At 43.0% G+C, this 27167-nt stretch overlaps 1 protein-coding gene across 1 annotated transcript; it reads right to left on the bottom strand.

Annotated features, from left to right (window-relative positions):
• Positions 1 to 473: 473 nt before the first annotated feature.
• On the bottom strand, positions 474 to 26120 carry CLPTM1L (CLPTM1 like). The gene is made up of 17 exons (XM_083519416.1): positions 25708 to 26120; positions 21560 to 21660; positions 19965 to 20154; positions 18049 to 18194; positions 15397 to 15475; positions 14150 to 14267; positions 12913 to 13007; positions 11806 to 11890; positions 10972 to 11075; positions 10655 to 10720; positions 10021 to 10071; positions 9088 to 9170; positions 8359 to 8393; positions 6433 to 6488; positions 6287 to 6331; positions 5238 to 5353; positions 474 to 3145 (listed from the first exon to the last, which is right to left on the bottom strand). The coding sequence occupies exons 1-17, from the start codon at positions 25888 to 25890 to the stop codon at positions 3061 to 3063; spliced, it is 1638 nt and encodes a 545-aa protein (XP_083375542.1). The 5' UTR covers positions 25891 to 26120; the 3' UTR covers positions 474 to 3060.
• Positions 26121 to 27167: the final 1047 nt, after the last annotated feature.

The following is a 27167-nucleotide window of genomic DNA, read 5'->3' as shown; positions in this document are numbered from 1 at the left end:
TGTCGCATTTTGTCACTTCCGAACATGAGCGTGTTGTCATTTTGAGCGTCTGCACATGTGGGAGCGGCGAAATCCAGAAGTAATGCGTTCCGTTACTTCCGGGTTGCCGCGGAGCGCAACCCAAAAGCGCTCAACCTGAAGCACATTCAACCCGAGGTATGACACCCGCGTCCACTTCTGGATGCGAACGGGGCTCCAGAACGGATCCCATTTGCATCCAGAGGTACCACTGTACCAGTTTAAACAGTCATGGCTCCTCCTTCCCACAAAGAATGCTGGGAACTTAATTTTGTTAAGGGTGCTGAGAGTTGTTAGCAAAGCTTTATTTCCCTCACAGAGCTACAATTCCCCAAGTTTCCCCAGGAAGAGGGATTGTTCACAAGTATGAACATATGCATTTTTTAAATGAAACAGAATGTGATGAGTACTCTTCAACAACGTAATGAGAATGTCAAGTAGAGACCACAAAAGCATACCCATAAACATTTATTTACATGGAATGAAGGAAACAAATATCATTGACTGGATGGGAGGCTAACCAGGTCTCTCTGAATTGACAGGACACTTTGATGTTCCCAAATACACTCCTCATTCAAGTTTAAAAATAAAACATGTTCATTTAAACCAAACAATGTTTGCACTGCAAATTATTCAGCTAATCACTGATATTCTGTACTTTTAGACACCAAACAGAAAAACAAACATGTGCTATTAATATTTCTGCCAAGAGGTTATTCTTTATAATTTGAAAACAATAAGAAGCTTCTACCAGTTTGAATTTATTGGAAATTTAGATTTATGGCCTACTTCTCCCATCAAGTACTCTTGGGGCCTTTGATTTTTTAGTAAGTGTTTAAATCTTTCCCAGCGAAATCCATGGGAATGAACTCTGACTGCTTTGTGCCCATATTTTAAGTTTACATTCAACTTAGTAGTACAACAATTTTATTAAGTTTACCGTAATTCTGAAAAAACAAAAGTTTTTTCTTTAAAAAAAGAGATTACAAAGGCACTTGTTAGCACTTCAAAATATTACTACTTGCCAGAGAAACCACAGCAAGTAAGGAAGGAATGTTGAAAGACAAAGCTACCCAAATGCAGAACTTCAGGGTTTTGGGAACGACTTCAGAAACTTTCAGCATCCAGATAAACCGAAAGCTGAAGACAAAACCACAGTGCACCTCTTTTAAGGCCCATTCATTTCAATGGGAGAGAATGCCTCCAATGAAAAAATAAGACAGAGAACTAATTGACTGCAACATCCCCACCTCCCAGTTAAAAATATAAATATATAGCAGGGGGGGGAAAGAGTCCTGAGGAACCAAAACAGATTTTTAAAGTATCCTGACACCCGAAACTAAGCAACCTAATGTCGTCTGAGAGAATAAAGTACCAGTGCATCTTTTGATGCTGGAGTGCAGAAGGAACATGCATATTCAACCATATTGAATGCAATACCTCAATGAAGGTCACCATTAAGCATACTCAAGTCTCATTCAAGTCAATGGGCTTAAGCATGCAAAGCGGGGGGCGGGCCCTGTGCGCCAATCCATTGGATGGGGTGGGGGGATTAGGCCAACGTGCACACAGCGTCTCAATAAAAATAAAAATCCTAGAGTCCAAATTCCATGGAATTCACTGGAGATTAAAGCTCAAAAAGGACAGGTGGGGTTGTAGCTCTACTAAATGTCATGCTGTGATACAAGTGAAGATCCTTTATAAGTCAGCTTTACTTGCATTTTGGACGTGCTCAAAATAAAGTGACATAGTGACACTATTTGATTAGATCAACACATCCAAATAAAAAAAAAAAAAATGCAAAAGATTAAAACCCTGCAACCCCCTCCCCCTCCCAAGCAATGGCAACTGGAAAGTTCAATTCCTTTTCCAGCAGATTTGCAACAGAATCTCTTTACACTTGCCTTCTGATGTCTCTGTTTTCTATCAGGTGCTTTAAGCAACTTCTTCCCGTCTTTATGCTATCTATGTCAATATAGAAGAAAAAGGCCTAGTTTCCCTGCCGAAATATAATTGGCACAATAGTGTGTCATGCAAGTATGTATTTACATTTTGTTTTTTTAAAAAGAGGTTTTTGACTACAACATAATGGCTCTCACCCTAGGAACGAAGATCCAGTTTGGAAGGAATGAAGAAATACTAACTCTAGGGTTGAAGGACAACATTTTGCCCACTGTACAAAAAAACCCAAAACAACTGAATACTATTTGTTGCATGTGCTCAGTTGGACTTATGCCAATAAGCCTTTGTTGTTTTAAAAAATGCATTTTAAAAAGTTACAAGCTTTCTGTGTCCAGTGCTGGCTTAGAACTGTTTGGTACATACATGTTAAAGTGCATGCCTTTGTATATTGACAATATTTCAGCAACAATGCCCAATTCTGCTATGATAACATGTTCCACTGTGAGAAGCATAGCTGTCATCTCAATCTAAAAGATGAGATGTTCATGGTGGTGGTGATACAAAACAAGGAGTGCAATCCAGTCAAGCAAACTTTTTTTTAAGTCCACATGATTTCAACGCGTACTGAAATTGCACTGAAATCAGGGTCTTGGATTTGACAGGATCATGCCCAGGGATGGGCCCAATCGAGTACAAAAGCATTTTATTGGACGGTTTGAAGGTCACATACTGGCCTCCTCCCCACTTTTGTTACCCTTTTGTAGTTATTCACAGTATACTTCTATTTCTCACAGGCCTTTAAATGCATACAACCACACTGCCGGATACTGGAGGGTCGAAGACATTAAAGCAGGACAGACACAAATATTTATGCAGAAACTTCCACAGAAATTCAAAATGTTAATCATTTGAGTGAAACCTGGCAGAAATATTGGCAGACTTCTTGAACACAAAAAAACAACAACAGCAAAGATAGATCCAAAGGCAATCAAAACATATTTTGGCAATGCAGATGATATTTTGTCCATGAAGTTCTGTCACAAGCTTTGAAGAATACTCTTTTGCTTTGCTGCTTCTTAAAAGCCAGACAACATTATGCAGCCAGTATCAGTCCAAAGAGACTCCTAGAGTTATCCTAAGTTATTCTTTGTGGGGCTTTCTTTTCGGCTTCTCTTCGTAAGATTCTCCATATTCATTCACTCTGCTCTTATCCACAGGATAAAGCCTTGCAGATAAAAAGAAAGTTAATATTTCCTTTAAGAAAAGTCTCCACAGGGTCATACTTTTGCCACCTTTAATTGGTAGTTTTTCATGCATCAACGCCAGAATATCCTTCCTTGCAAATACCATCATAATGCTAATTACCGTATTTTTCTCTCTATTACACGCAGATTTTTTCTTCTAAAAAGGAAGGGGAAATGTCTGTGCGTGTTATGGAGCGAATGTGGGGGGTCCCTTCAATCGTGCGTTGTGTCCGAGAGGGAAACCTGAAAAGAGGAAGTTGCAGCTTTCCTGCATTCTGCCTCAGGGTCTTACTGCCCACCCTCCTCTGTTTCGTTGCTGTGTTTGCTCAAACGGAACAAAGAGCAGGCAAATCCCCTCCCCTCCAGGCAAGCAGAGGGGAAAGCAGAGGTCTTTCCTTCTAGTAATTCCTCTCTGTGCTCCTCGCAGGCAGCCAGAAAACATGCAGGAGGAGAGAGAAAGCTGGCTTCGGTTTGTGGAAACTTTTGCCTTTCTTTCCTCCCTCCCGTAAAATCCCTCTCCTGCTTTCTTAGCCAGCTGCTTCTCTGCACAACGCTCTCTTGTCCCTTCTGTGTTTTTCCTTCACTCCCCACTTAAAATGTAGTTACAAAGCATGGATCCACATGGATCCTCAGGATCTTTGCATTGGGCCACCCCAAATTCACCATCAGATCACATAGCAGCCTGCCCCCCAAAAATCACACACCCACTGTTGCCTGGGGCTGCAATGGTGCAAAAATGTGGTTAAAAAGCATGGATCCACATGGATCCTCAGGATCTTTGCATTGGGCCACCCCAAATTCACCATCAGATCACATAGCAGCCTGCCCCCCAAAAATCACACACCCACTGTTGCCTGGGGCTGCAATGGTGCAAAAATGTGGTTAAAAAGCATGGATCCACATGGATCCTCAGGATCTTTGCATTGAGCTACCCCAAATTCACCATCAGATCACATGTCTGTGGCCACAGCATGAAGCACAAAAATGATACATCCACTGTTTCATTCAGAATTTTTTTTCTTGTTTTCCTCCTCTAAAAACGATGTGCGTGTTATGGTCAGGTGCGTGTTATAGAGCGAAAAATACGGTATTACTATTCTTTTCAGCAACAAGGTCTGTCAACGTATGTTGAATGATACTTGTGAAATCCTGATACTACTTTTATATATGGGTTGCCAATTGTTGAGTGGATCTTGCCCTTGTCCTGTTTTCCATACCCTGTTGCCCATCTCTATTAGACTGTACACTTGCAGACGGGGATTTCCTTCTATTTTTTTTTACTGCACATAATCGATTTTTGGGGAGACTAAAATGAAAAAATGAAAGCTTCCAGCTTGCAACAGATAACACAGTGGTTCCCAAACTCTTGAACCCAGAGATGGCTTGAAAATTACTGAGAGTCGTGGTGGACCATTTTTAAGATTTCTCTGCCTGTTGTAGGTTTTGTAATGTGCTGGAGCTTGGTGCTGTATGATCTTCAGTTGCACTTTTATTACTCTTTTTATTTCTTATGTATCGCATTTCATTGTGCTCCATAAAATTCAAACGGTGAGACAATAAAAGACAACGTAACAAATAAAAATAGCCCTTAGAATACTATTAAAATCCATATGAATATTTCATGTGATGGATGTGCAGTTTCCCATCTCCAATCACAAATCCACAGAGAAGCTATGGACCACCTGAATGAAGCTTGAGGATCACCGGTGGTCCCAGACCAGTTTTGGGAACCTCTGCTGTAGTGTGACTAAGAAACAGAAGACATCATAGGTTTATGTGAACGGGGCAGGTTTGATACTTAATGGCTGGGGTGAGCAGGAAGCATAAGTAGCGCCATGACTATAGCATTTTTACCACATGTAAACATAGTTAAGAGATGGAGAGTATATCCTTCAGGATTCTAAATTCCTCCCAGCTCCTTATCTGTTCTTCAGTATTCCCCTTTAACCAGAATTTGAGGGCCATTTTTCTCAACACAGCTTGATATACAGAACTACTAAGATCTGCCTTTTTTTGACAAAATGGCAAAACATTAACAACAACAACAAAAAAAGTTATAAGAGGAACTCGTACCATCTTTGGTAAAGGTAGACCAGGAACACCACGTCATCTCTAAAACATGCCAGCCGATGAGATGTTGGCATTGTGATGATAAATGCAAAAATATCGTCAATGAAAGTGTTGAATGCCTGGAGAAAATAATGCACAAGGTGAACACAGCATACGTAGCAGAACATCAATCAAGTGTTCCCAGCAAACCAAGCTTTCAACCAAATCATCCATTCTTCATCATACAATATTTAAACAGAGTTTCTGAAGCTAAAAAGGTATCTCAGAAATTGGGGGTGTAGCCCACCTCGTCTAGTCTCCCAGTGAGCCTTAAAAGAGCAACTCACTGCACAGGAACTAAAAACTAGCATGCATTTTTTGTGGTGGGGGTGGGGAGGTAGTCAGAGTCCTAAACTCATCTGCAGAGGCAAGCAGGAGCCCAATCTACACATTGCTTTATGACTGGGAACCAGTAATAAAAAGAGCCCTTAAAAAGGCAAAAATTGTGGGGAGAAACCGGTTAGACAGAGATAAGAACTATAACCCTCAGTAGCAGCTGGAACAGTTTTAATGCTTTTTTTTATATGCAGACCAGGATCTAGACTTCAGGCCTACCTAACTTGTGACCCATCAAGCTAAATGCAGTTTAACAACCACATCTTATACCCCACAAGGGACCACTGACAAATAATAATGTAGTGGTACCTTGAAAGTCAAATGGAATCCATTCCGGAAGTCTGTTCAACTTCCAAAACATTCAGAAACCAAGGCACGGCTTCCAATTAGCTGCAAGACACTTCTGCAGCCAATCGGAAGCCGCGTCGGACGTTCAGGTTCCAAACAACATTCGCAAACCGGAACACTCATTTCCAGGTTTGCGGCGTTTGGAAGTGAAGACATTCGGCTATAGAAGCGTTCTCAGCATTCCTCTCCACCACATTAAGAGTTTTGCTACATATTATAATTGTTGGTGCATACTGTCTGGCCAGAAACTACTGCTGATTTTCAACTAAATGATATTAACTGAGGGTCAGAACTATAAACCTTAGAACTGTCAAATGAACTTAACTTACTTTGTATGTGAATGCCTTCCAGGGCAGATGTGCAACGGATTTCATCTGGAAGAAACGAAACCACACATTCATATATACTAGCAGTAGTAAAGGAGGCCGGACAAAACAAAAAGATTAAGGTATTTTTTTAAAACCTTCAGATTTACCTTATAATTTACAAATAGTTGAGGCAACATAAATAGAAATCCAAAAGCATATACTCCTGTTGGGGAAGAAAACATGAACTAGGTTTAATCATTAAAGAACAAATCCTTAATGCCCTTAAAGCCTTTTATTTCTACCACATTTACATTATCAGGATACAATGACAACTGGTTAAACTCAGCTAAGAGATGGCAAAGCCCACATTAAATAATTTTGTGATTCTCAAGGAACTTCTCAAAATGTCAACCACTAAACTGAGTTAACTGGTCTGGGAAATCAGGAAGGTTTAGCTCACATTCTCCAACGGAGGACCCTGTCACCCCGCAAATGAAAACAAGACTACTGGTACCTATCCATTTCTACGCTTGAAATGAAGCTAGGGTAATGTCACAGCTAAGAAATGGAAGGAAAATCCTATTCAAATCTACCCCCTGCAAAACTTTGGGGACCAGGCAAACTTAGGAAAGCTGCCATGTCATCGGGAAGCACTCCCTGGAATGGCACAACAGCCCTAGCCTACGCTGCAACGTTACTGTAAAAATAGTTGAGATGATACAAACAAAGCACATGGTACACTCTTGGCTGCTTTTGCATACATGCTTATTTGGATATAAGTCCCAATGAATGCAGCAAGGCTTGCTCCCAAGTAAAAGTGCTCCATCTGTAATTAGCAGCCATTCCGCTTGGCCACAGCAAAGGGAGAGGTTAAGTCAGCCTAATCCACTCCTTTAGCTAGCTAACTACCATTTGCTTCTTCCTCTCTCAGAACTGTCTCTCACAGTGGCTAATCCACCTGGCTGTTAAACGTTTATGTAACCCGATAAGGAATTAACACCTTAATTGGCTGGTTTTCCTGTTCCTTGCACATCAACCCCCCCTCCCCATGTTTCTGTAAGATCTGTTAGGGGCAGTATTATTATTTTGTAATCTTGTACAGTGCCTTGGAAGATTTTAGGTGTTGTATAATTGCTACATATTCTTAGAGCAGACAACCAAAATTTTGTCTTGCTGCTTTCTACTCCAACTGTCAACTACAATCAAGAGGCGTTGCTAGTCCCGGATCTGCTCACTCTTTTTCTATTTATAACAAGCTGCTACAGAGTAATGTGCAAAGCCACCCATGTGTTCCTCTAACGAAGAAAGCTGATGTCCTGTGTCCAGACACTTTGGACACGTCTGCAGGATGAACTGGAGAAACAGAATGGACTACCTAAAGCGAGATATAGTATGAAACCCAAAGTTATACATTCTTTCTGTCGTAAGCTCCTGCTTCTGTTAAGTCAAGTAGTTCAAGGCACCAGCACAGGCATTTGAATAAAAATGATTTTAGGTTAGGTGTGTGGGTAACCCTTTGGCTCTCCAGATGTTGCTGAACTACAACTCCCATCAGGCGCAGCAAGCCAGATGTTATGGGAGGTGTAGTTCAGCACCATCAGGAGGGCCAAAAGTTCTCCATCTCTGTTCTAGGGGAACCAGGGATAGCTGGATCTACTGTACTGCATGTGTAACAGTCGCCTTCATGGGGCATATTTCTGGGGGCTCAGCCACTGCTCAATGATGCTGACCCCCCAGCTCTTGCCAGGGCCAGCTCTTGCTGTATTGCACAACTTCAGAACTACTGAACCGATCACATCTGAGCACTCCCCAATGTAAAGAACACCATGCAGTCAGAGCAGTAGCCTCTGGTTCTAGTTAACCCTTCTGCCAGACACCCTACTATACTACTTGGAGGGTGCTACTTTTGCTCTTTTAACTTGAGAAAACATTCAGTTCTGTGATTTCTACCCAGCCCAGCGAGTTTCACCACAGGCGATTATAACGACACAACTTTCCACAAATACTACCGTTTTTAAGAATAACTTCACTCTGCAATCCTATTTTTAGAGAACCAGACTTCAACAAAACACATAAAACAGATCCATACTTACCATTGACAAAGCTGTTAATTAACCATGAATACCAGCTATAAGGGGGCGATAAAAAGAATATTTGCATTAAATTAATAAAAACAACATTATCTGCTGTTTTATTTCCTTCCTTCCTTTCAAAAACAAAACAAAACCCACACCAGCACAATACAACCCCCATGTTTCCTCCATGCTTTAACACAGTGTTTCTCAAACTTGGGTCCCCCACTGTTGTTGGACCACAACTCCCATCATCCCTAATGATGAGCTACCTAGGGATGATGGGAGTTGTAGTCCAACAGCAGCTGGGGACCCAAGTTTGAGAACGACTGCTTAACATAAAAAATCACAGGTGTACATGTAACTCGCATCTCATGCTTATTTTACTTATGCGACCGCAGCTCTCCACCAACTACTGCTTGCCTTCAAGTCATAATCAGAAGCTACACTTTGTGAAGTGGTTTTGTAGCATGCTCCTAATGGCCAAACCATTATTTTGATGCAAGCTCTGAGCCGGAGCACTATAGTACCGTGAGGATCTTCTCATCTCAAACTGGTCAAGCATATATTCTTTGCTACATTAACTAAAGAGAACTCATAAAACAAGGCAGACATTTAGTCACCAGGATAACGTTTCCAAACCATTTGCCTTCTTTGACTTTGCAGTATTATAAGTCATTGGCTCAAGGCTATGCACCAGACATTTTAAGCAGTAATTTCAGGTTTCTGAAATAATTCACAGCACCTTACCTTTTGTATTTGATATTAAGCAATGAATAAATTGCACCTCCAATACACAATGGGTATAGTAAATATGATAAGTATTTCATAGCCTGAAAAAGAAAACATTTTTTGGGGTGAACTTTACTCCTATATTACTACCTTTTGTCCATTAAGCTCTAGGTGGCATAAATGGATTTCCCCACTTTTATTTTCACAACTGTATCATACAGGTTAGGCTGAGAGATGGTGGCTGATCGAAGGTTACCTAGGATTGGACATAGTGTTCTGTGGTTCCAAACCACCCACTAAACCACACTGGCTTTCATTACGTTGAAAGTTAATACTTGGAAGTCCATACCAGGAAAGGGCAGAGTCTTCAACAGACGAAATGTCCAGGAGCCATTCCAACTCTTGCCTCTGCCCTCAGTACACAATGGAATTTTGTGACACACACATGAAAATGGACCAGGAGGCAGAACGTCTTTGAGTTTTAGAAATAACTCAAAACCATTTTCCCACTAATGTAGCATAGACTTTACACGAACACCCACATTGCAGCTTCAAACTATATTTGCAGAAAGATCAATCCGTACGTGATTCCTTACAGACCTTTCAATTCAGCAGCATGTATAAACCACTAGGGAGTTCAAAATCTGGAGCACAACGCCATTCGTTTGACAACACTAGTTCTCATTCCTGCCCACCTTTGACCTGTTGTCTCCATTTTTATACAGAGCCTGGCAAGCCTCTATATCAGTTCTTTTCTTACTAAGAAATTCCACAACAACTATTTTCTACTCAGTTATGGTCTACTACATCATGCATCTGAGAAAGTGGCCTTGAGCCCATGAAAACATATGCTATAAAAAAATAATAACTGTTAAAATGCGACAATACTTTGCTTTTTGCTGCTATCCCTCGGGGTATTAAACTAAATGTTATGTTGCAGATTTCTCTTACCTGGGTATCATACTCCTCAGTTTTCTTCTCAGACTCAGAAAATGCACCAAACTGTATAAAATATAGGAACAGAAGCGATCAGGTTGACCATATGCCCCACTGTTTTGATAAGAAGGGCTAATTTTAAAAAATGCAATGGAGAAAGAAGTGCACAAACCACTTTACGTATTTTATGTAGAACAGATGGAAAAGATTTAGGAATGAAATCCAAGGCTGCCATTCAGTGCCCCACAACCTCCCAAAATCTGTTCTGGAGGATTGGGTGATCCCAATCATTGCTAATTCAAAGCAATGCCACCATTGCTAATTCAAAGCAATAACTGCAAGTAGCAGAAAAAGGTTAAGGAATCTCATGCTGTGGGCAAGCAGAAGCTTCGAGGGCTGGAATTCAGAGTAGAAAAATGGGCGTGGGGTGGAGTTGGGAGAAATGCTGCTGTTCTGATCCAATCTGGAATTCTCCATTGCAGGCATCAAGAAAAATAACAGTGCTAGGAGACCTAATCCTAGATCCTTTACATTATACATTGTTTGGACCTTAGTGGCATAGTATGCTATGATCAGAGTGACTCTGGAAGAAAAAACGGTTCAAATGAAGCAAGACGATTTCTATGCAAACAGTTAAAAAGTAATTTACCTTCACTGCTGGCACCAGGCCATTCCATTCAATTGTCATTTTCAATGCCTTCTTCACCTTCCAAAGCTGGAAGGTAAAAACATTACTTTAGTATCTTCACGTATTGTTTTATTAACTGATTTCAGTTTTCACACTGTTAACAGCCGTTGTCAGAAATGAGTCAACGGGCTACAAAGTGGTTAAAACACCAAATTCATTTTGAATGAAGCTGGTTTTGACCTACTGAAATATACTGGATGAAATCGGTTTAAATCCACATAAAGCTACTTTGAGGATATGGCTGCCTGGGCTCATATGAAACATGTGTGGCAACTCACCTCAATCACTGCCCCGATACCAGCTGGAATCAGCACCAACAAGCTTGTTTGTTCATCCAATAGGAAAAGAAATATTATCACGGTACTGAAGCATCGCCAAAGCACTGCATGGAAGAAATTCACATGAGGACACTTGTGAGAGTTTTAAAATAATGCATTTCTCGAGTTTAGAGAACCCTACACCCAACTTTACTGAAAAGTGGCATTCATCTGTTTGTAGTAGTTGCATTCCTACATATAACTGGCTCCAGGTCTACAGAGCCCTAGGCAAAGTATCATCAGTGGCTCTGTCCAGAGACAGCTTGCCAAGCAGAGTGGGCAGCAGAGGAATCGGTGGCAACAGCAGGAGTGGCACAGGAAGGTGAACAGCATGGGGACTGCCATTTCAATCTCCCTGAGAGTGCACAACATCAGAGACACTGAAGACAGATTAAACAGGCATGTTTATAGCCAACTGGTACACCTTGCAGTGCTGAGCGACAAGGGAAAAAATCCTAAATCAACAGAGCTGCCTAAACTGGGCCAGGCCTTAAAAAAGATTCTTCCTTTTTCCATCAGTGCTGAGAAGAGCAGCAGAATCCTTTACAACCCCTTCCCAATGCACTAGAACTCTGGAGGGATGCTATATCGAGGGAACTGTGCAGAGATTAAAATGATAGCATCCCTTGCTTTAGCCACTTGGCACTTGTTTCAACACCGATAGGCAAGCGGAATAAATGTAACAGGGTCCGGCCACATCAGTAAGGGTAGGCCTTGCTGGGACGCCGCCATTTGCTCCACCTTCGGCTTTGGTAACCATGAAAAGATGGCACAGAAAACTCACACATTCCATACCTGCTTTTGTAGACATGCCAATCATGCTCTTTTTCTTCTTCCAGAAGCTGATGTCATTTTTGAATGCAAGGAAATCAAAGAGAAGCTGCAAATACCAAGATGCCATTAGATTAGAACCAACCAAAAGAGAGCAGCACAATTACGTTTCTACAGTTGGTAAAGTCTTGCAGGCACTACAACTACCAGGCCATGGCATTTTGAGGGCCACAAGTTCCTCATCCCTCGTCTAGATGACCATGTGAGCCCACCTCTGTTTTCAGCTTCTGCCCGGCAATGTCTATCCACTTCCATACTGCAGGAAACAATACAGCGGACCTGCAACTTGCTAGGAGGACCAACAGCTTGAGTTGGTACAGTGAAACCTTGGTTCCTGAACGACTCCATTGTCGTACATTTCAGTTCCTGAATGTTCAGGTCTGTGGAACCCAGCACTGGCAACACCTTACAATTAAGAGTGGGCAAACCAATAGAAAACCCTTCCTCATGTCCATCTCCTCTCAAGTAATCGGTCAGAGGTTCTAATGCTACAAAACCCCAGCACACACCACAATGTAGATCAGCTGCTAAAAGCCTGTGATATGAAAAAAAACTCAATTTGCATTACATTTTTTCTTAATCTGCAATTATATTTACAGATGAATCAGGCAAACTAGCTAATTTTGCAAGCTTCTCCCTCCAGTCAGGGTTCTAAACGTCTCTCTTAATTAACACCGGCATTCCAAATCAATTTCCAGAGACTTGGAGGCCAAGACAAATAAACTTATGCAGCCTTGTGAAACATGTCAAATCATTATTAGCTACATTTTCATTCTTCCTTCCTTCCTAAGAAACTCAGGGCATTGTTTTGGTTTCACAACTACCCTGTGGGGTAAGTAAGGTAGGAAGAGAAATTATGCCTGAGGCTGAGATTTGTGACTGTGTGTATTTCAATCTCATATCTAACATTCTAGCCACCAACCCAGCATCTCTCTATCCCTGTCTTAATTTGAACAGAGCCTTAAACAGAACTAGCGCTGTTCTAAACAGGAGCTTGGAGTAAGCCAACAGAATTCACTAATTATTAGATACACTGTCAGATCAGTGCTTAAATATCCACAATTCACTTACATGGAATGCTGCTACAAAGAATGTCAAAGCAAGAAAATAGAGGTTGGTATCCACAAAAATCCCCTTTACTTCATCAGCATCTTTTTCGGAAAAGCCTAGAAGAATGAAGTGGACAGGACATGGGCTTACAAGCAAGCTGAAGAAGAAGTCCCAAGCATTCTAAATATAGTTCAAATATGAGAAGATCAAACACATACTTTCTCTTCCTTTACATCCTTGGGCAAATAGAATGGAAGCACAACATATATGAATAATTAGACAGGTGTCGTCTATCGATGGAGGACATACAACTCAGCTTTTAATTTACGTGCAGATGGCCCTGGTTGAAGCTCTGGCAATCTCTAGTTGAAAGAATACAGGTAGCAGGACTGGGAAAGAATTCTGCATGAGATCTTGGGGAGTAAAAAATGTTGGGCTGGATGGGCCAATGGCATGACTCAGTATGAGGCAAATTACTGGGTTATCAACAAGACTTTAGAAAAGCGAAACGTCTGCAAATCATAGGTTTTTATTGGCATTATATTCTGTAATGCACTATACAATGTATTCAACATTGCCCAAAATTCTAGTGTGTGTTAAAAGCTGACTGAAGAGGCACACATACATGGGTCCAACCCACCTCAAACTGAAGAACCTATATTGCCTTTGAACCTCATCCATTGTGGACACTTGGTTACATAAAACAAGATCCAAATCACAACATTGCCAATATTCATGCACTGCACACACAATACCTGGGGAGGTTGCAAGGCTGAATACCTTCTCACGAAGGTATTGTTCTACAAACGAAACAAGCTTATAGGGAACAAACTGAGGCTTCAACTATTATTCTCAACATCTCTACCACTTTCAGAATTGTTTGTTCACATGCAGTCTGAAGTGGTACACACCAGGAACAGTTTCACCACTACATCAGCCCTGTGTGCATGTATGAACAAAAGAGACCGGGGGGGGAGGGGACACAGGACAATTTGGATAGTTCTAGACAAGGGGGGACGGGGACGACCTGCAAATGCTGCTTCACTCCGAGCCCCTGGCCAATAGTCAGGGATGAGGGGAACTGGAGTCCCGTCAACACCTCTAGATCCACAAGTTCTCCACTTCTGCTCTAGACTTCAAAATGGTGTCTTGAATGGTACGAATATTACACATCAACAATAAGCTGGATTTGTGATCAATACTATTCTCACAGAAATATTCAACCTACTCCATAAACCCGGTGGAAACTGAAACTTACCGAACTGCTGTAGGGAGTACACAGCATCTTGCATGTGGATCCAAAACCTCAGTTTCCCCAGGGAAATTTTATCATATGACACTGTAAGGGGAAGTTCTGTTGTTGAACGGTTTATAATCTGCATCGAGTTTGAAAACAAATAAATTAAGAATCACAAGATGAACACCGGCAACTATAAACTGGTTTAAGATTACGCCTACTAAAAGGGCAACATCGTACAGCGGGTTACTTACAATAAAAAAGCAACATCTTTCTAAAAAAAAAAATACTGAAGTAGCAACATAACATTACAGATGTAGGGTGATTCTCAACAGTGTCTACATTCCACGCTTCCAGGTTATGCCACATACCACAATAGGTCCAGAGACAGGTGGGACTTCCATAAGGTGCAATGTAGCCCTTTAACGCTCTTCCCCTGGAAGCCGAGCCAGGTGGATGTAGTACCAAGCACACTGCAAGTTCCTTGCCTAGAATAAGAGGCCCACACTCTCCTCCCTTAGTGACATGGAGCTGTTAGAATTCCTGCTCTGTGATTGCAGTCATGGGATTGTTGTCTGTCACATGATGGGGTATGTTTTGACTCCACAGAGTGGGAAGTGACGGAGGCAGGATATTTGTGTTACTGTGTTCCGTGGGACTATTGTCCTTTGTCCTCTCTCTTTGCTGTCCGATGCTAGAGAGAGAGGGAGCCATATTGCAGTGCTCTATGAGTATTTATATGTAAATAAAGTAGATTAGCCAAAATGCTGAGTTGCTGAGGTCTGTTACGCAAACTGCGCAACCCTAAGTGTGCCAATGTCTGTTGGCATCGGTCGCTGTGATGTTCGGGCTGAAGGAAGCTTTTGAAGCTCCCGAACAATCAACCAGGAGGGAGAACATGCCAGTCGGGCATGTGTCTCTGCCAGGGTCCTACTTGAGTATAGGACGAGCTCCTGACAGGAACTACCCTACGCTTCCCCAGGGTGCATATGCCATCCACTTCAGAGTCAAAGGGCAACAAGTCTGTGTGCCTTAGAAATCAGCAGGCACAGCAGAATCGTGCGAGGGCTACATGTACAAAGAGGAGAGAAGGAAAAAGAGAAACGTTCTGTGTCGTCCTATGAAGTTCCCATGCTATGTGTTGGAACTGCACAGCTAAAATGGGATGGCAAACCCCATTTTTCAACTTACACTGCTGTAGCAGAAACAAAAAATGTTCATTGAGCCAAACAATGGTAAAAAATGTAAGATGGAATGCTGTAGCTCACCATTAAATCTTTCACTCTGTTGCTCAGCTGATCAATAAACAATATTGGAAGATAATGCACAGTCTTGCCCAACTGAACCCTAAGTTTTAAAACAGATATTGTTATGAATACAAATAATTCTATTTCAATGCAATAAACAAACACACATTACTTTATGCATCTTAAAGTACAAAGCACATAGTCCAGTATCAGCTAAAATATTTCTGCCTAGAACCTAGATGAATAATCTTTACACCAAGCAAACACTCACTTGTTCAAGTTTTCTCAGAGAGAAATGAAACCCAATTTCATTTAACATTACAATTTTTAGTCCTTACACAAAACACTGCCAAGCTAGACAAAAGTCACTGACCCCTCATTTTATGACCCAAGTGTGACGTATCAACTGGATTGCTAACCATAAGGGGGGGGGGGAGTTATAAGATGAGCAATATCTTGAAGCAATGGAATCTGACTCAAAACTATTTTGGGGTAACACACCAGGGTTGATTTTAACACATGCCTGTAAAAATTTACTTTCTGACAGCAAAGCATAGAATGAGTATCCACATTTTTAGCCCCAACATTTGAGATAGCTTAAGCAAAGGAGTGACGTGGCCAAGGAGTGACGTGGCTACACAGCAAGCTTCATGGCTGAATGGAGAGTTGAACATACATCTTCCTGATCTAAGCCCAAAACACCAGACAGTCACTACTTTATCACGACATGCTTTAGAAAAGCCCCCAACCCATTAAAGTAAGTGCTCAAAGCCTAAGCCATTTGCTAGTTTTGCCCCAAAAAGAGACCACTAGCACTACAGCTGCAGTAGAGAGTACCAGTATATTGAAAGTAAACATGTAAACCTAGTAGACAAACTAAGGCCTGGGGGCCTTCTAAATCTGGCCTGCGGATGGTCCAGGAATCAGTGTGTTTTTACATGAGTAGAATGTGTCCTTTTATTTAAAATGCATCTCTGGGTTATTTGTGGGGCCTGCCTGGTGTTTTTAAATGAGTAGAATGTGTGCTTTTTAAATAAGTAAGTAAGTAAGTAAGTAAGTAAGTAAGTTAGTTTATTTATATCCCGCCCTCCCTGGCCGAAGTCGGGCTCAGGGCAGCTAACATCAAATATATAACATTGGCATAAAATCAAACAATAATTAAATAATTAAATTACCTCCTAAAAACAGGTCAGAATCAAATTAAAGTCTAATTAGATGGCTTCCCGCAGGGTTAGGGTTGGGAACAGTAAGTGCTCATTAGTAAGTGCTAATCAGGGAAAGAGACACATGTGGAAGACTGAACAAGGCAGAGTGACCTTTGACCTTACATATACAGCCAGAATCCCACTACATACATACATACATACATACATATATATATATATATATATATATATATTCATATTCCTTGGAGGTGCCCATGGAGCTGTAGGATCTCAAACTGACCTTGGGAGCCAGTCAAAGTTTGTAGTCATTACCAAACTTATTTTGAAGCAACAGGATCTTATCTCATTTTTAATATAGTTCTTCATGTTACAAAAGAGACATACATACATAAGAATATAATATGGCGTTACTACCACCCTGAGATCTATGGGTATAGGGTGGAATACAAATTTAACAAATAATAATAATAACAATAAATAAATAAACTACCAAAAACTATCTCCTTTACAGAGAAAAACATAACCCAGGCCCCACATTGCAAGGTACAATACAAAATGTGAAAATACAATAAATATAAACATAATAAGCTATCAAAAGCAGCATCTCATCCATTACCGTGAGCTTCAGAGATCTCTGAAACCCTGTCTGAGGTCAGGGATGAATTCTGACGAGCCCTTGGGAGAACGCAAGATCAGGCAGATCTGCTCTTCCAGCGGATTTGTGTCCGGCACTAAAGGGCCCTTGCACCCACCACCAAACCCAACCACTCTCAACTTTCCAGCATTTTATTTGTGAAAATCTTTCTGGATCATAAACTATCAGGGCAATGTATGATGTTAAAACACTAAAAAGCATTAGATGTAGTAGAAAAGTTGGGCATAGAGAGGCAATTTTAATCTGTTTAAAATGCATCTCTGGGTTATTTGTGGGGCATAGGAATTTGTTCATTCCCCCTGCCCCCCCCAAATATAGTCCAGCCCCCCCCCAAGGTCTGAGGGACAGTGGACTGGCCCCCTGCTGAAAAAGTTTGCTGACCCCTGATGTAAACAGTGTTAGAAACTAAGATATGAATGGTAGGAGCTAAATGGCACCTTAAACCTAGGTTATGGGTGCAACAACAGAATGTCTAGGTGCACTTTTTTATAACAAGAATACAAAGCTGAAAATGAATGAACTGCAGCTAAAATATTATGTTCTCTTTTCACATGGTCTAGTCCTTCCCTTGCCTACCCCCAAATATTCTTAAGAGAGTCTCTTCTCCAGTATTCAGAGAGTAGCTGGAAGTGGGAAGGCAGAAAAAGGTCTTCCTTTCCTTCCACTCTGCGGTTTAAAACTGAAATCTTAGACACAGTACCGTGCCCAGAGCTCAGAAACTGCTCACACTAATGAAATTCCCTGTTGCAAATTGTGCCTAGAACAATGGGAGTTTCGAACATTTCCTGTATATGTTATTGAAGTATTCCTATTTTGGTAGAATTTTGGATTAGCAATTAAAAAAATACTTACATTTTCATGTATCTGTGCACATCAGCAGGGAGAGAGGATCCATCAAAGACAAAGTCTTCCACCATAACATTTAAGGTCAGCCTGGACCTCCAGTGTGAGACAGGCTCATCTAGAGCATAATTCTGCTTTTTCTCTGCTTCAATTTGCTGCTCAATAAAGAGAGACACAAAAGTTATTTCAGAAATCCAGGCTTTTTGACAGAAATATTACAAAAAAGGTGACAGTATGGTCACGACTGCTTTCAAACTCTAATCTTCTGCTTTTCCATCTTTATGGAGCAGACATTACAATCTAATCTGAATAGTTAAGTAAAGCTTCCATTCCTCTCGCCAAACAAATCTCCTGGTGCCTTCATTACATAACTTTAGGTGCCAGGTGAAAATGTTTCCCTTTAACCATGCCTATTCTGTTGGTTGGCATTTCTTAGTGCAGAAAGTATTGACCTGATGTGTAGCAGGCACATCTTTCCTATTCTAAATAATTCAAGAGGGTTCTGGAAGCTTCTCTGTGTGAAATTAACAAGCAGAATGTTCATGATATTTGGGTTATACCTTCAGAGAAGCGGAGTACAGCTCTTAAACTGATTCTGTTATCTCTTTCTGTCAAGGTCATGCTAACTATAATAAAAAGGCCAGAAGGAGCCTGGGTCTCACTCTCGTTCTGTCTCTCTTTCCTTCTAGTGTGGTGTTCTGTATATAGTGCTAAGGTTTAGTCTTATTGTTAAGTTATTGTAAATTTAAGCTAGGTCTGCTGCGACTGGATTTCTTATGGACAGTGCCAACCCTGAATGTATTGGATTTGTGACCATTATGCTCATTTGCATTCAGTAGAAGTAAAGCTCTGCTGAATGAAATACAATTGCCTCTGGTCTATTTTTGGGGGGAATCCTGCAACGTGTTTAAGTTTTTACTCTGCTAACTGTACATTGGAATTCTACTCTGGATCAATATATGAGTAGAATACATGACATATACTATGGCCTTTTAAATGTGTTTGTGGGAGAGGGGCTATTGGTTTGTTTTTATTTTATCATGTATTTTGTGTTCTCATTTTGAATTTTTATACTGTTAACCACCCTCTGATATTTGGATGAAGGGCAGTATAACAATTTGATCAATAATAATAATGACAACAACAATAGCTTCAAAAATAGTGAGCAGAGTAACTAGGGATCTAATTGCTTTGCAAGCAGGCACAGAGTTCAACATGGTGGCTCAGAAATGTAAATCTAATCTATAAATATATACAATAGCAAAAAGCAAAATCACCAAACACCCACCAATCACACAGGGTGTAACTACAGACTCAGCATCCAAGCAGGCCACCTCTTATTCAGAAGTCAGATTAACTCACATCACCCTCCCTGGTTGCGCCAATATTTTACCTAGGAGCAAGCCCACAAACCATTGCCCAGCGCGAGTGTCCTCACTCTCATCACACTCTGAAAGCGCAACCCAAAGAGTTCTCGGGGGCTCCACTGGGGTTGACGGGCCATCATGGCAGCCTCCAAACAGACAGGCTTCCCCCATGGGAAACAGCTGCGACTGTAGCAAGGCTCTTACTCTTGCTCTTTATGGGTGAGCCTAGGTAGCCAAATATTATGGCTCATTTGGCAGTTATTTACATAAAATGTGCATTATGTACACTAAAACTCACCTGCAAATTCTACTGAAGGGCAAAGGTTTCCTTCTATGGCCAGTAACTGCCACAGCACTGCTTTCAGAGAAATGAATTGAGCATGTGCATTATCTAAGCACGCACACTTGCAGGTAGAAAATAATTCTGAATGTGTTTAGTTTAGCAAAGTTTTCATGTGCACAAGGTACTAGCACTATTTTTACTTGGTGAATTATTCAGCGGAAGTACTGCAAAATGTCAGAAATCTCCAAATAACAACAACAACAAAAACCTCTCACCTGCGTGATAGATTCTCCTGTAAGAAGATTAATTTCTTCTGGTTTAGGGACCATATAAGTAGTCAGAGGGCTTACGATATGCACCTGCTTGCCATCATGCCAAGGCAGAATTCCAGCATGATGGAGAAATATGTAGGCATATAATGTCCCATTATTTCGTGTTTTCTTTGGTACTGAAACATTAACTGTTCTGAAAACGAAATAAAGACATTAATTATACAAATAACGTTTATGCTTTTTCTTTGCCATGAGATGCAATCGTTAGCAGTTAAAGTGAGATACTCTGATAAATTTAGAATTTTTAAATTAACTTTTAAATGTCTTTTAGTTGAATGGTGAAGTAACAGATTCATATTTCTGTTTGGAGTCTGACTGATTCCACATTCTTTTATTTTGTTCTAATGAAGCATTTCAGATCTCCAGGAATTTTAACTTCTGATGATAGCACCAACTCTTCCTAAAGGCCATTTATATAGAAGACAAAATTTTCCCGAACAGGATTCTGTTCGTTTGCTGGTCTGCACACCAACCAGAACCCAATCATGGGACAGAAACCACCTCTTCCGTCTGTATGTCGGAACAGTGATAAGGAAGCTCACCTCTACGTTGTGTTTTTGAAGGGAGAAGTCACAGCACATTCTCCAAAAAAGGCTAATTGGGAAGGGAAAGAAACCGTCCCTACTTTTTTCCATGGAAGTTTGTAGTGGAAGGGGAGGAAGTAAAAGTGGTTTCCTCCCAGTTTTGCTGGGTTTGGTTGGAGGCAGAAGCAAGGCAGAAACTCAACTTATAAGAGAGAAACTACTTCTTGCTTCCCCCCTCCAATCTTCCGTTGAGCAAAGAAAGGACTGTTTTTCCTTTCCACTGAGGTTTTGCAGGAGGTGAAAGTAGCAAGTATGTTACCTGAGTGCAAAGGACTCAAGTTTTCTGCACACAGCACACACTCAAGGAAACGAAGGGAAGAGGGGCAACCACTTATGATGAATTTTGTTACTAAAGACTTCTGAATACTTACACCTACACCATGAACAAATCCTGCCCGGAAAATCAAAATAGATGGGCTTATAACGTCAATCTAAGCACACTTATCTGGAGGCAAATCCCATTAATGAAAATTAGACTCACATCCTTCTTTTCAATTAGCATGCTAAAAATGGGCACAAGTCAGACAATTGTAAGCTACGGTACTTTGAAATAATCAGTAAAAGGCAGAATACACATGATTTAAACAAAGGGAGTAAAATAAAACTGTGACTTGAGGCATGATCTAGCCCAGTGGTTCCCATATATTTCCCTCCATGGACCACTGGAAATCTACTGAGAATTTTGGCAGAGTGCTTGATAATTTCTCTGCCTCTGGTAGCAATTGTAATGCACTGTGCAAATGCTGTGTGAATCTATTTTTACAGACGTGCCACAGACAACCTCAACTGCACACCACAAGTGGTCCACCATCCACAAGCTGGGAACCCCTGATCCAGCCGCAGTTCAAAAACTTCGAAGACGCCATCATTTCAATGCTAAACATTACAGCACATGCTTAACTCTTACGCTAAATACATGGGTCTTAAAAGAAAACTGTTCAAATCCATTAATACCTTTCAAACTTGGACTCGACGTCAAAGTTGTCCACATTCAAAACCAGATCAATATTATTTTCAGTGCCTATGTTTGATCGCGTGGTCGTGTAAACGCTTAGCTGAAAGAGAAAAGGGACAGTCAATGCTTCCACAAATACTTCCGTCCACCATGTTGCTGTGCTGGGTGCTGATGAAAGTGGAACAGGCTGTGTTCCTGCCACCCCAAGCATTTATTCCTTTTATCTGCTGCCAATCCCCCCCGCCCCAAACTGAAGGCCAGCATGTTTTCAGCTTGCAACCCACATTGCCTTCGTGACATCTAAAACGCAGATGCGACTTGAAAGGGGCGTATGAGGCTGTCTGTGTCTGGACCAGGGGTCTGCAACCTTTAAGACAAAAAGAGCCACTTGGACCTGTTTCCGAAGAAAAAAAAACTGGGAGCCGCAAAACTCGTCATTATAAAAATAACTTTTTTGTCACTTTTTTATTATTTCTTTGTTTGACCCCTCAGAATTACTCCTCCTCATAGAAATAAACGTTAAATTAACAAGTTACCTTTTTTGTGTGTGTGTTCTTCACTCCCCTTCAAAACAGTGACCAGCGTACATGCCCCCTTTCAATGCAGTGACCAGCGTACATGCCCCTTACAATGTAGCGGGCAGGTGGGCGGGAAGGTGACATCGGGACGGTGCATGACTAACGCACGCACCGCCCCCATGAGACGTCACAGCCAGTACAGCGCCCGCCACAGTAGGGAGTGTCGGGGTGCACAATGCGCCTCCTCCCCTCGCTAGTATCCGCCCCGGAGCCGCGGCAAAGGTGTAAAAGAGCCACATGTGGCTCCGGAGCCGCGGCTTGCAGACCCCTGGTCTGGACCATAGAGCTCTGGCTGGGATGCAGAAGGGAGGAAGTGGTCACATGCAGACTATGAAACTCACTTGCCATGGAAGGTATGACAGCCCCAATGTTCATGAAGACCTTTTTATTTCAGCACTTTTAGTTGCTGACTAAAAATCAGCATCCCCCGCCATAATCTACTTTAACAATTTTATTGCTTTCATTGCTCACTTGTTATTTGTTTCGTTAAACTGATGCAACTCTTCTTGACCATCTCTTTTGGGATTAAAAGTTTGGGGTATGATTCTTCTAATCTGACCATCATATATTGAACAGAGATAGAATCCCCACCTGCTCCAAGTTTATGAAGCGCTGAGCAGGGATGGAAGTTGCCTGCTTCTGTAAACACCGTTTTGAGTTTATTTATATGAGTTGCCATTTATTTTTGGCCCCCTTTTCTAGTGCAGCTGCTTATGGAACTCCAGTGACCCACGTAGTGGTAGACCCATCAGTGGGTGGTGATGACAATTAAAGAGCATGGTGCTCCTTTCCAAATCTGTAACTCTGCAGTCTAGTGCAGAATATACAAATCTGTTTCTTTCCATTCTCCTGCTTGAGACTTTCTGCTCCTGACAGGACAATAGACTAATAAAACTGACAGGGCACAGAGAGCAGCATTCTACTTTACTGGGGAAACAGAGGAGGAACATACAAAACCTAAGCCTGCCATGTTGCTCATGGTCGTTCCTTCTCTCTCCTTCCCAGCTCCCAAGAGTCCACTACAGTGGAACAAAGTTACACTGTACAAGACTTTACAATGCACTGTAGATGAAAGGTGTTAATATGGTACAAAAAGACACAGACCATCCTTTTGACAGAAAAATACCTCGGGTTAAGTACTTAATTCGTTCCAGAGGTCTGTTCTTAACCTGAAGCACCACTTTAGCTAATGGGGCCTCCCACTGCCGCCGCGCCGCCAGAGCACGATTTCTGTTCTCCTCCTGAAGCAAAGTTATTAATCTGAAGCACTACTTCTGGGTTAGCGGAGTCTGTAACCTGAAGCGTATGTAACCCGAGGCACCACTGTAATAATACTAGGAAATTGGGGTGCAAAGGCCTCATATCATTCTTACGCTGCCTAGGAATTTGAAATAACTCTTTATTAAAAACATAACTGAGAGTGGGTACTTTTATTTTTCAATAACCATAAGCTTAGCATTCATACAGCACTTTACAGAACACTTAAAGCTATTCACATGTATCTCGCTAATCCAGGCATAGGCAAACTCAGCTCTCCAGATGTTTTGGGACTACAACTCCCATCATCCCTGACCACTGGTCCTGTTAGCTAGGGATGATGGGAGTTGTAGTCCTAAAACATCTGGAGGGCCGAGTTTACCTATGCCTGCGCTAATCCTTAGAACTCTGATCAACAGCAACTTTTGCCAAATAAGAACTGAAAAAAGTAGGGTGGCCTTGGGCCAACTAGACTGCTGCTTAGTTGTATTGCCACAAGGCTGGTCAACAGAAAGGGGGTGGCAATCTGACTCAAGGGTCTCTAGGTACTGATTCCTACACTTTTCAACAATCTTGCAGTCAGCAACGTCACTCCATTTTGAAGAAGGGCAATGATGCCTGGCAAGAGCAATTTGCTCAAGGCTTTAATTATGAAGGGGGTTGGCAGCAGCAGCACTTCCTGGCTCACAGTGCAATATCAGTCAAAGGATGAGAAAAAAGAAAGCAGGCAGAAGAGCTTACGTAGCACAGCATGCTTCACTGGTCAGTTTGCAGCAGACCACCCAGCACTGTCCATTGGCTGCTCCAAGTTCCTTGCAAAGCATACTGTACCAGATGGGCTTTGGCCTAACCCAGGAAAAAGGGCTTCCTCATAACTTAGCAGAGGTTGGCTATATTAAAATGAGACCCTTGCTCTGAAAGTTTCACTTTGATTGAGAGTTTACTTACATGCCGCTTTTGCACAATGCCGCTTTTGGTTGAGAGTTTACTTACATGCCACTTTTGCACAATGAACTTCGCCCACCCAAAGTGGCTTACAGCAAACCTTGAGGGGTAGGGAAGAATGCAGAGCCAGTGCAAATATACAATATGCCACAGTACAGATACTGTTGGGCACACGGGAGTGGGGGATTGTGATTAAAGAAGAAGAAAAACCAGATTGTGCAAGGCTGAAGTCCGCTCACACACAGCTGTCTATGCCTTTTAGGTGACGTGTTCCTCCCCAACTGGGCACCGAGTGGGTCGGACGGGGAAGGGAATATGAACTTGCCTCTTAAAAGGTTTTAAAAAATAAAAAATTATACGTTCTTCATTGTTGCAAACTGCTGACAGAAATATTTCTGTGATGCATAAACATTCAAAGCAAACCAACGAGGCCACTTGGGTAGCTCCGTTGGCGCTGAAAACACCACCAAGGTCGTAGGCTCTATCCCCCCTGCCTATTCCTGCATTGGGTGTGTGTGTGTGTGTGTTGGGGGTTGGGGGTTGGGCTAGACGATCCTCTGGGTCCCTTCCAAATCGACGATTTCTATGAACGAACCGACACCCCCAAATTGATTTGCCGCGGAAAGGAGAAAGGGGAGAACTTGTGGAGTTTTTATGCTTCCCTCCCACTCCTCTGGATTTCACTCCCCCCCCCCCCGCATGGTTGCAAAAACGCGGTGACACATTTCCATCATACAGTGGCGTATAATTACTCAAACAAACAAACAAACAAACGGACTCCCCCACCCACTGATTGCTCCCCCTTCCCTGTCCCCTCCCCCACCCACTGATTGCCCCCTTCCTCCCCCCACCCATTTATTGCACCCTCCCCCCGCCCATTCATTGCCCCACTCCCCCTTCCCTCCTCCTCTCCCACCTATTTACTGCCCCCTTCCTCCTCCCCCATCCGCCCATTCATTGCCCCACTCCCCATTCTGTCCCCTCCCCCACCTATTTATTCCCCCTTCCTCCTCCCCCACCCATTCATTGCCCGTACCCCTTCCCTGTCCCCTCCCCCACCTATTTATTGCCCCTTCCTCCCCCTCCCATTTATTCCCCCTCCCCCACCCATTCATTACTCCACACCCCCTTCCCTGTCCCCTCCCCCCCGCCTATTTACTGCCCCCTTCCTCCTCCTCCCGCCCATTCATTGCCCCACACCCCCTTCCCTGTCCCCTCCCCCGCCTATTTACTGCTCCCTTCCTCCTCCCCCCGCCCATTCATTGCCCCACACCCCCTTCCCTCCCCCGCCTATTTCTTGCCGCCTTCCTCCCCCCCCCGCCCACTTACTGCCCCCCTCCCCTGCCCCCTCCCCCTCGGCGCCTCACCTGCAGCTTGGGCCTCCGCGCCAGGTAAGGCCTTATGCAGCCGTCGTTGGCGTCGTTGCCCCGGGCGGCCGCCAGGCAGGGCCGGGTGTGGACGATGCCGTACATCACCCAGCAGGTGTGCGCCACGTAGACGGCGAACAGCCCCACCGCCAGCCCCGTCAGCGAGCTGCGCCTCGGCAGCATCGCCCCCGAGAAGCGCCGCCGGCATCGACCGCCCGCACCACACGCGGAGGCCCCCCAAGGCAGGCGCCCAGCACCGGGAGCAACGCGGCCGCCGCCGTCGCCGCCGCCCCGGGAAACGGCAGGATCCGACCCCGGCCCGCTTTCCGCCTCACGCTCGGAGCGCTCGCTCTCTTTCCCCTCAGCGGCGGGAGGCCGGTCGCGCTCCGCCCCGCGGCATGCCGGGAAGTGTAGTCCCGCCCAGGCCGTCGCCGGGTTCCTGCGGGGCGTGGCCTGTCTCGGGCTCCAGCGGGGAGGGCTTTTCGCGCCTTTTCCCTCCGCTCTCGGGATATTGGAGCAGAAGTCGGCGCTGCTGGCCCTTTAAAAACGCATAAAGTATTATCTCTTACTAAAGGATTATGTAGTCTTCTTACAGATTGCATTATTATTATTAATATTATTATTTGGTATTTTGACTCTTATTCCCATCTGCAGATGGTGAGAGCACTCAGGACATTAAAAGACGCCTGCTTCTTGGGAGAAAAGCAATGACAAACCTAGACAGCATCTTAAAAAGCAGACAAAGGTCCGTATAGTTAAAGCTATGGTTTTCCCAGTAGTGATGTATGGAAGTGAGAGCTGGACCATAAAGAAGGCTGATCGCCGAAGAATGGATGCTTTTGAATTATGGTGCTGGAGGAGACTCTTGAGAGTCCCATGGACTGCAAGAAGATCAAACCTCTCCATTCTGAAGGAAATCAGCCCTGAGTGCTCACTAGAAGGACAGATCCTGAAGCTGAGACTCCAATACTTTGGCCACCTCATGAGAAGAGAAGACTCCCTGGAAAAGACCCTGATGTTGGGAAAGATGGAGGGCAGGAGAAGGGGACGACAGAGGACGAGATGGTTGGACAGTGTTCTAGAAGCTACCAGCATGAGTTTGACCAGACGTGCCTGGCGTGCTCTGGTCCAGGGGGTCACGAAGAGTCGGACACGACTAAACAACAAGAAGTATTAAATGCTTGCCCATGGGGGGGGGGTGAGAGGATTAGGTCACACCAGGTGTTATTTCTTCCCTTTCCACCTGTGTGTCTGTGGACAAGGTTACGCCCACTCGCATCTTGGAGCGGATTTTTCAATGCATGTTATTGCATGGGCTGCCAAATCCAGTGACCTTAAAAAATTGATGACATCTCAAACGAGGTTTGCTTGTTTCAAAGCAAGTTTTTAGACTATAAAGACAGGCTTTGATGTGCACCTGCAGCAATCGTCCAAAAATTCAGTCGCTTGCATGACTTCAT

The sequence above is a fragment of the Podarcis liolepis genome (assembly GCF_965112155.1).
Source record: "Podarcis liolepis genome assembly, chromosome: 8".
Taxonomy (NCBI): Eukaryota; Metazoa; Chordata; class Lepidosauria; order Squamata; family Lacertidae; genus Podarcis; species Podarcis liolepis.
The sequence above is the reverse complement of the archived record's forward strand: the minus strand, read 5'-3'. Positions and strand labels throughout refer to the sequence as shown.

Bases quoted from the DNA above. Each gene is read 5' to 3' on its own strand.
- CLPTM1L (XM_083519416.1), bottom strand. From the start codon at position 25,890: ATGCTGCCGAGGCGCAGCTCGCTGACGGGGCTGGCGGTGGGGCTGTTC. The intron at 11,891-12,912 runs GTAAGTGAATTG...TGGTATTTGCAG, and splicing joins TCTTTGTAGCAGCATTCCAT to CTTCTCTTTGATTTCCTTGC. The intron at 6,489-8,358 runs GTAAGTATGGAT...CTTCCCCAACAG, and splicing joins AATTAACAGCTTTGTCAATG to GAGTATATGCTTTTGGATTT.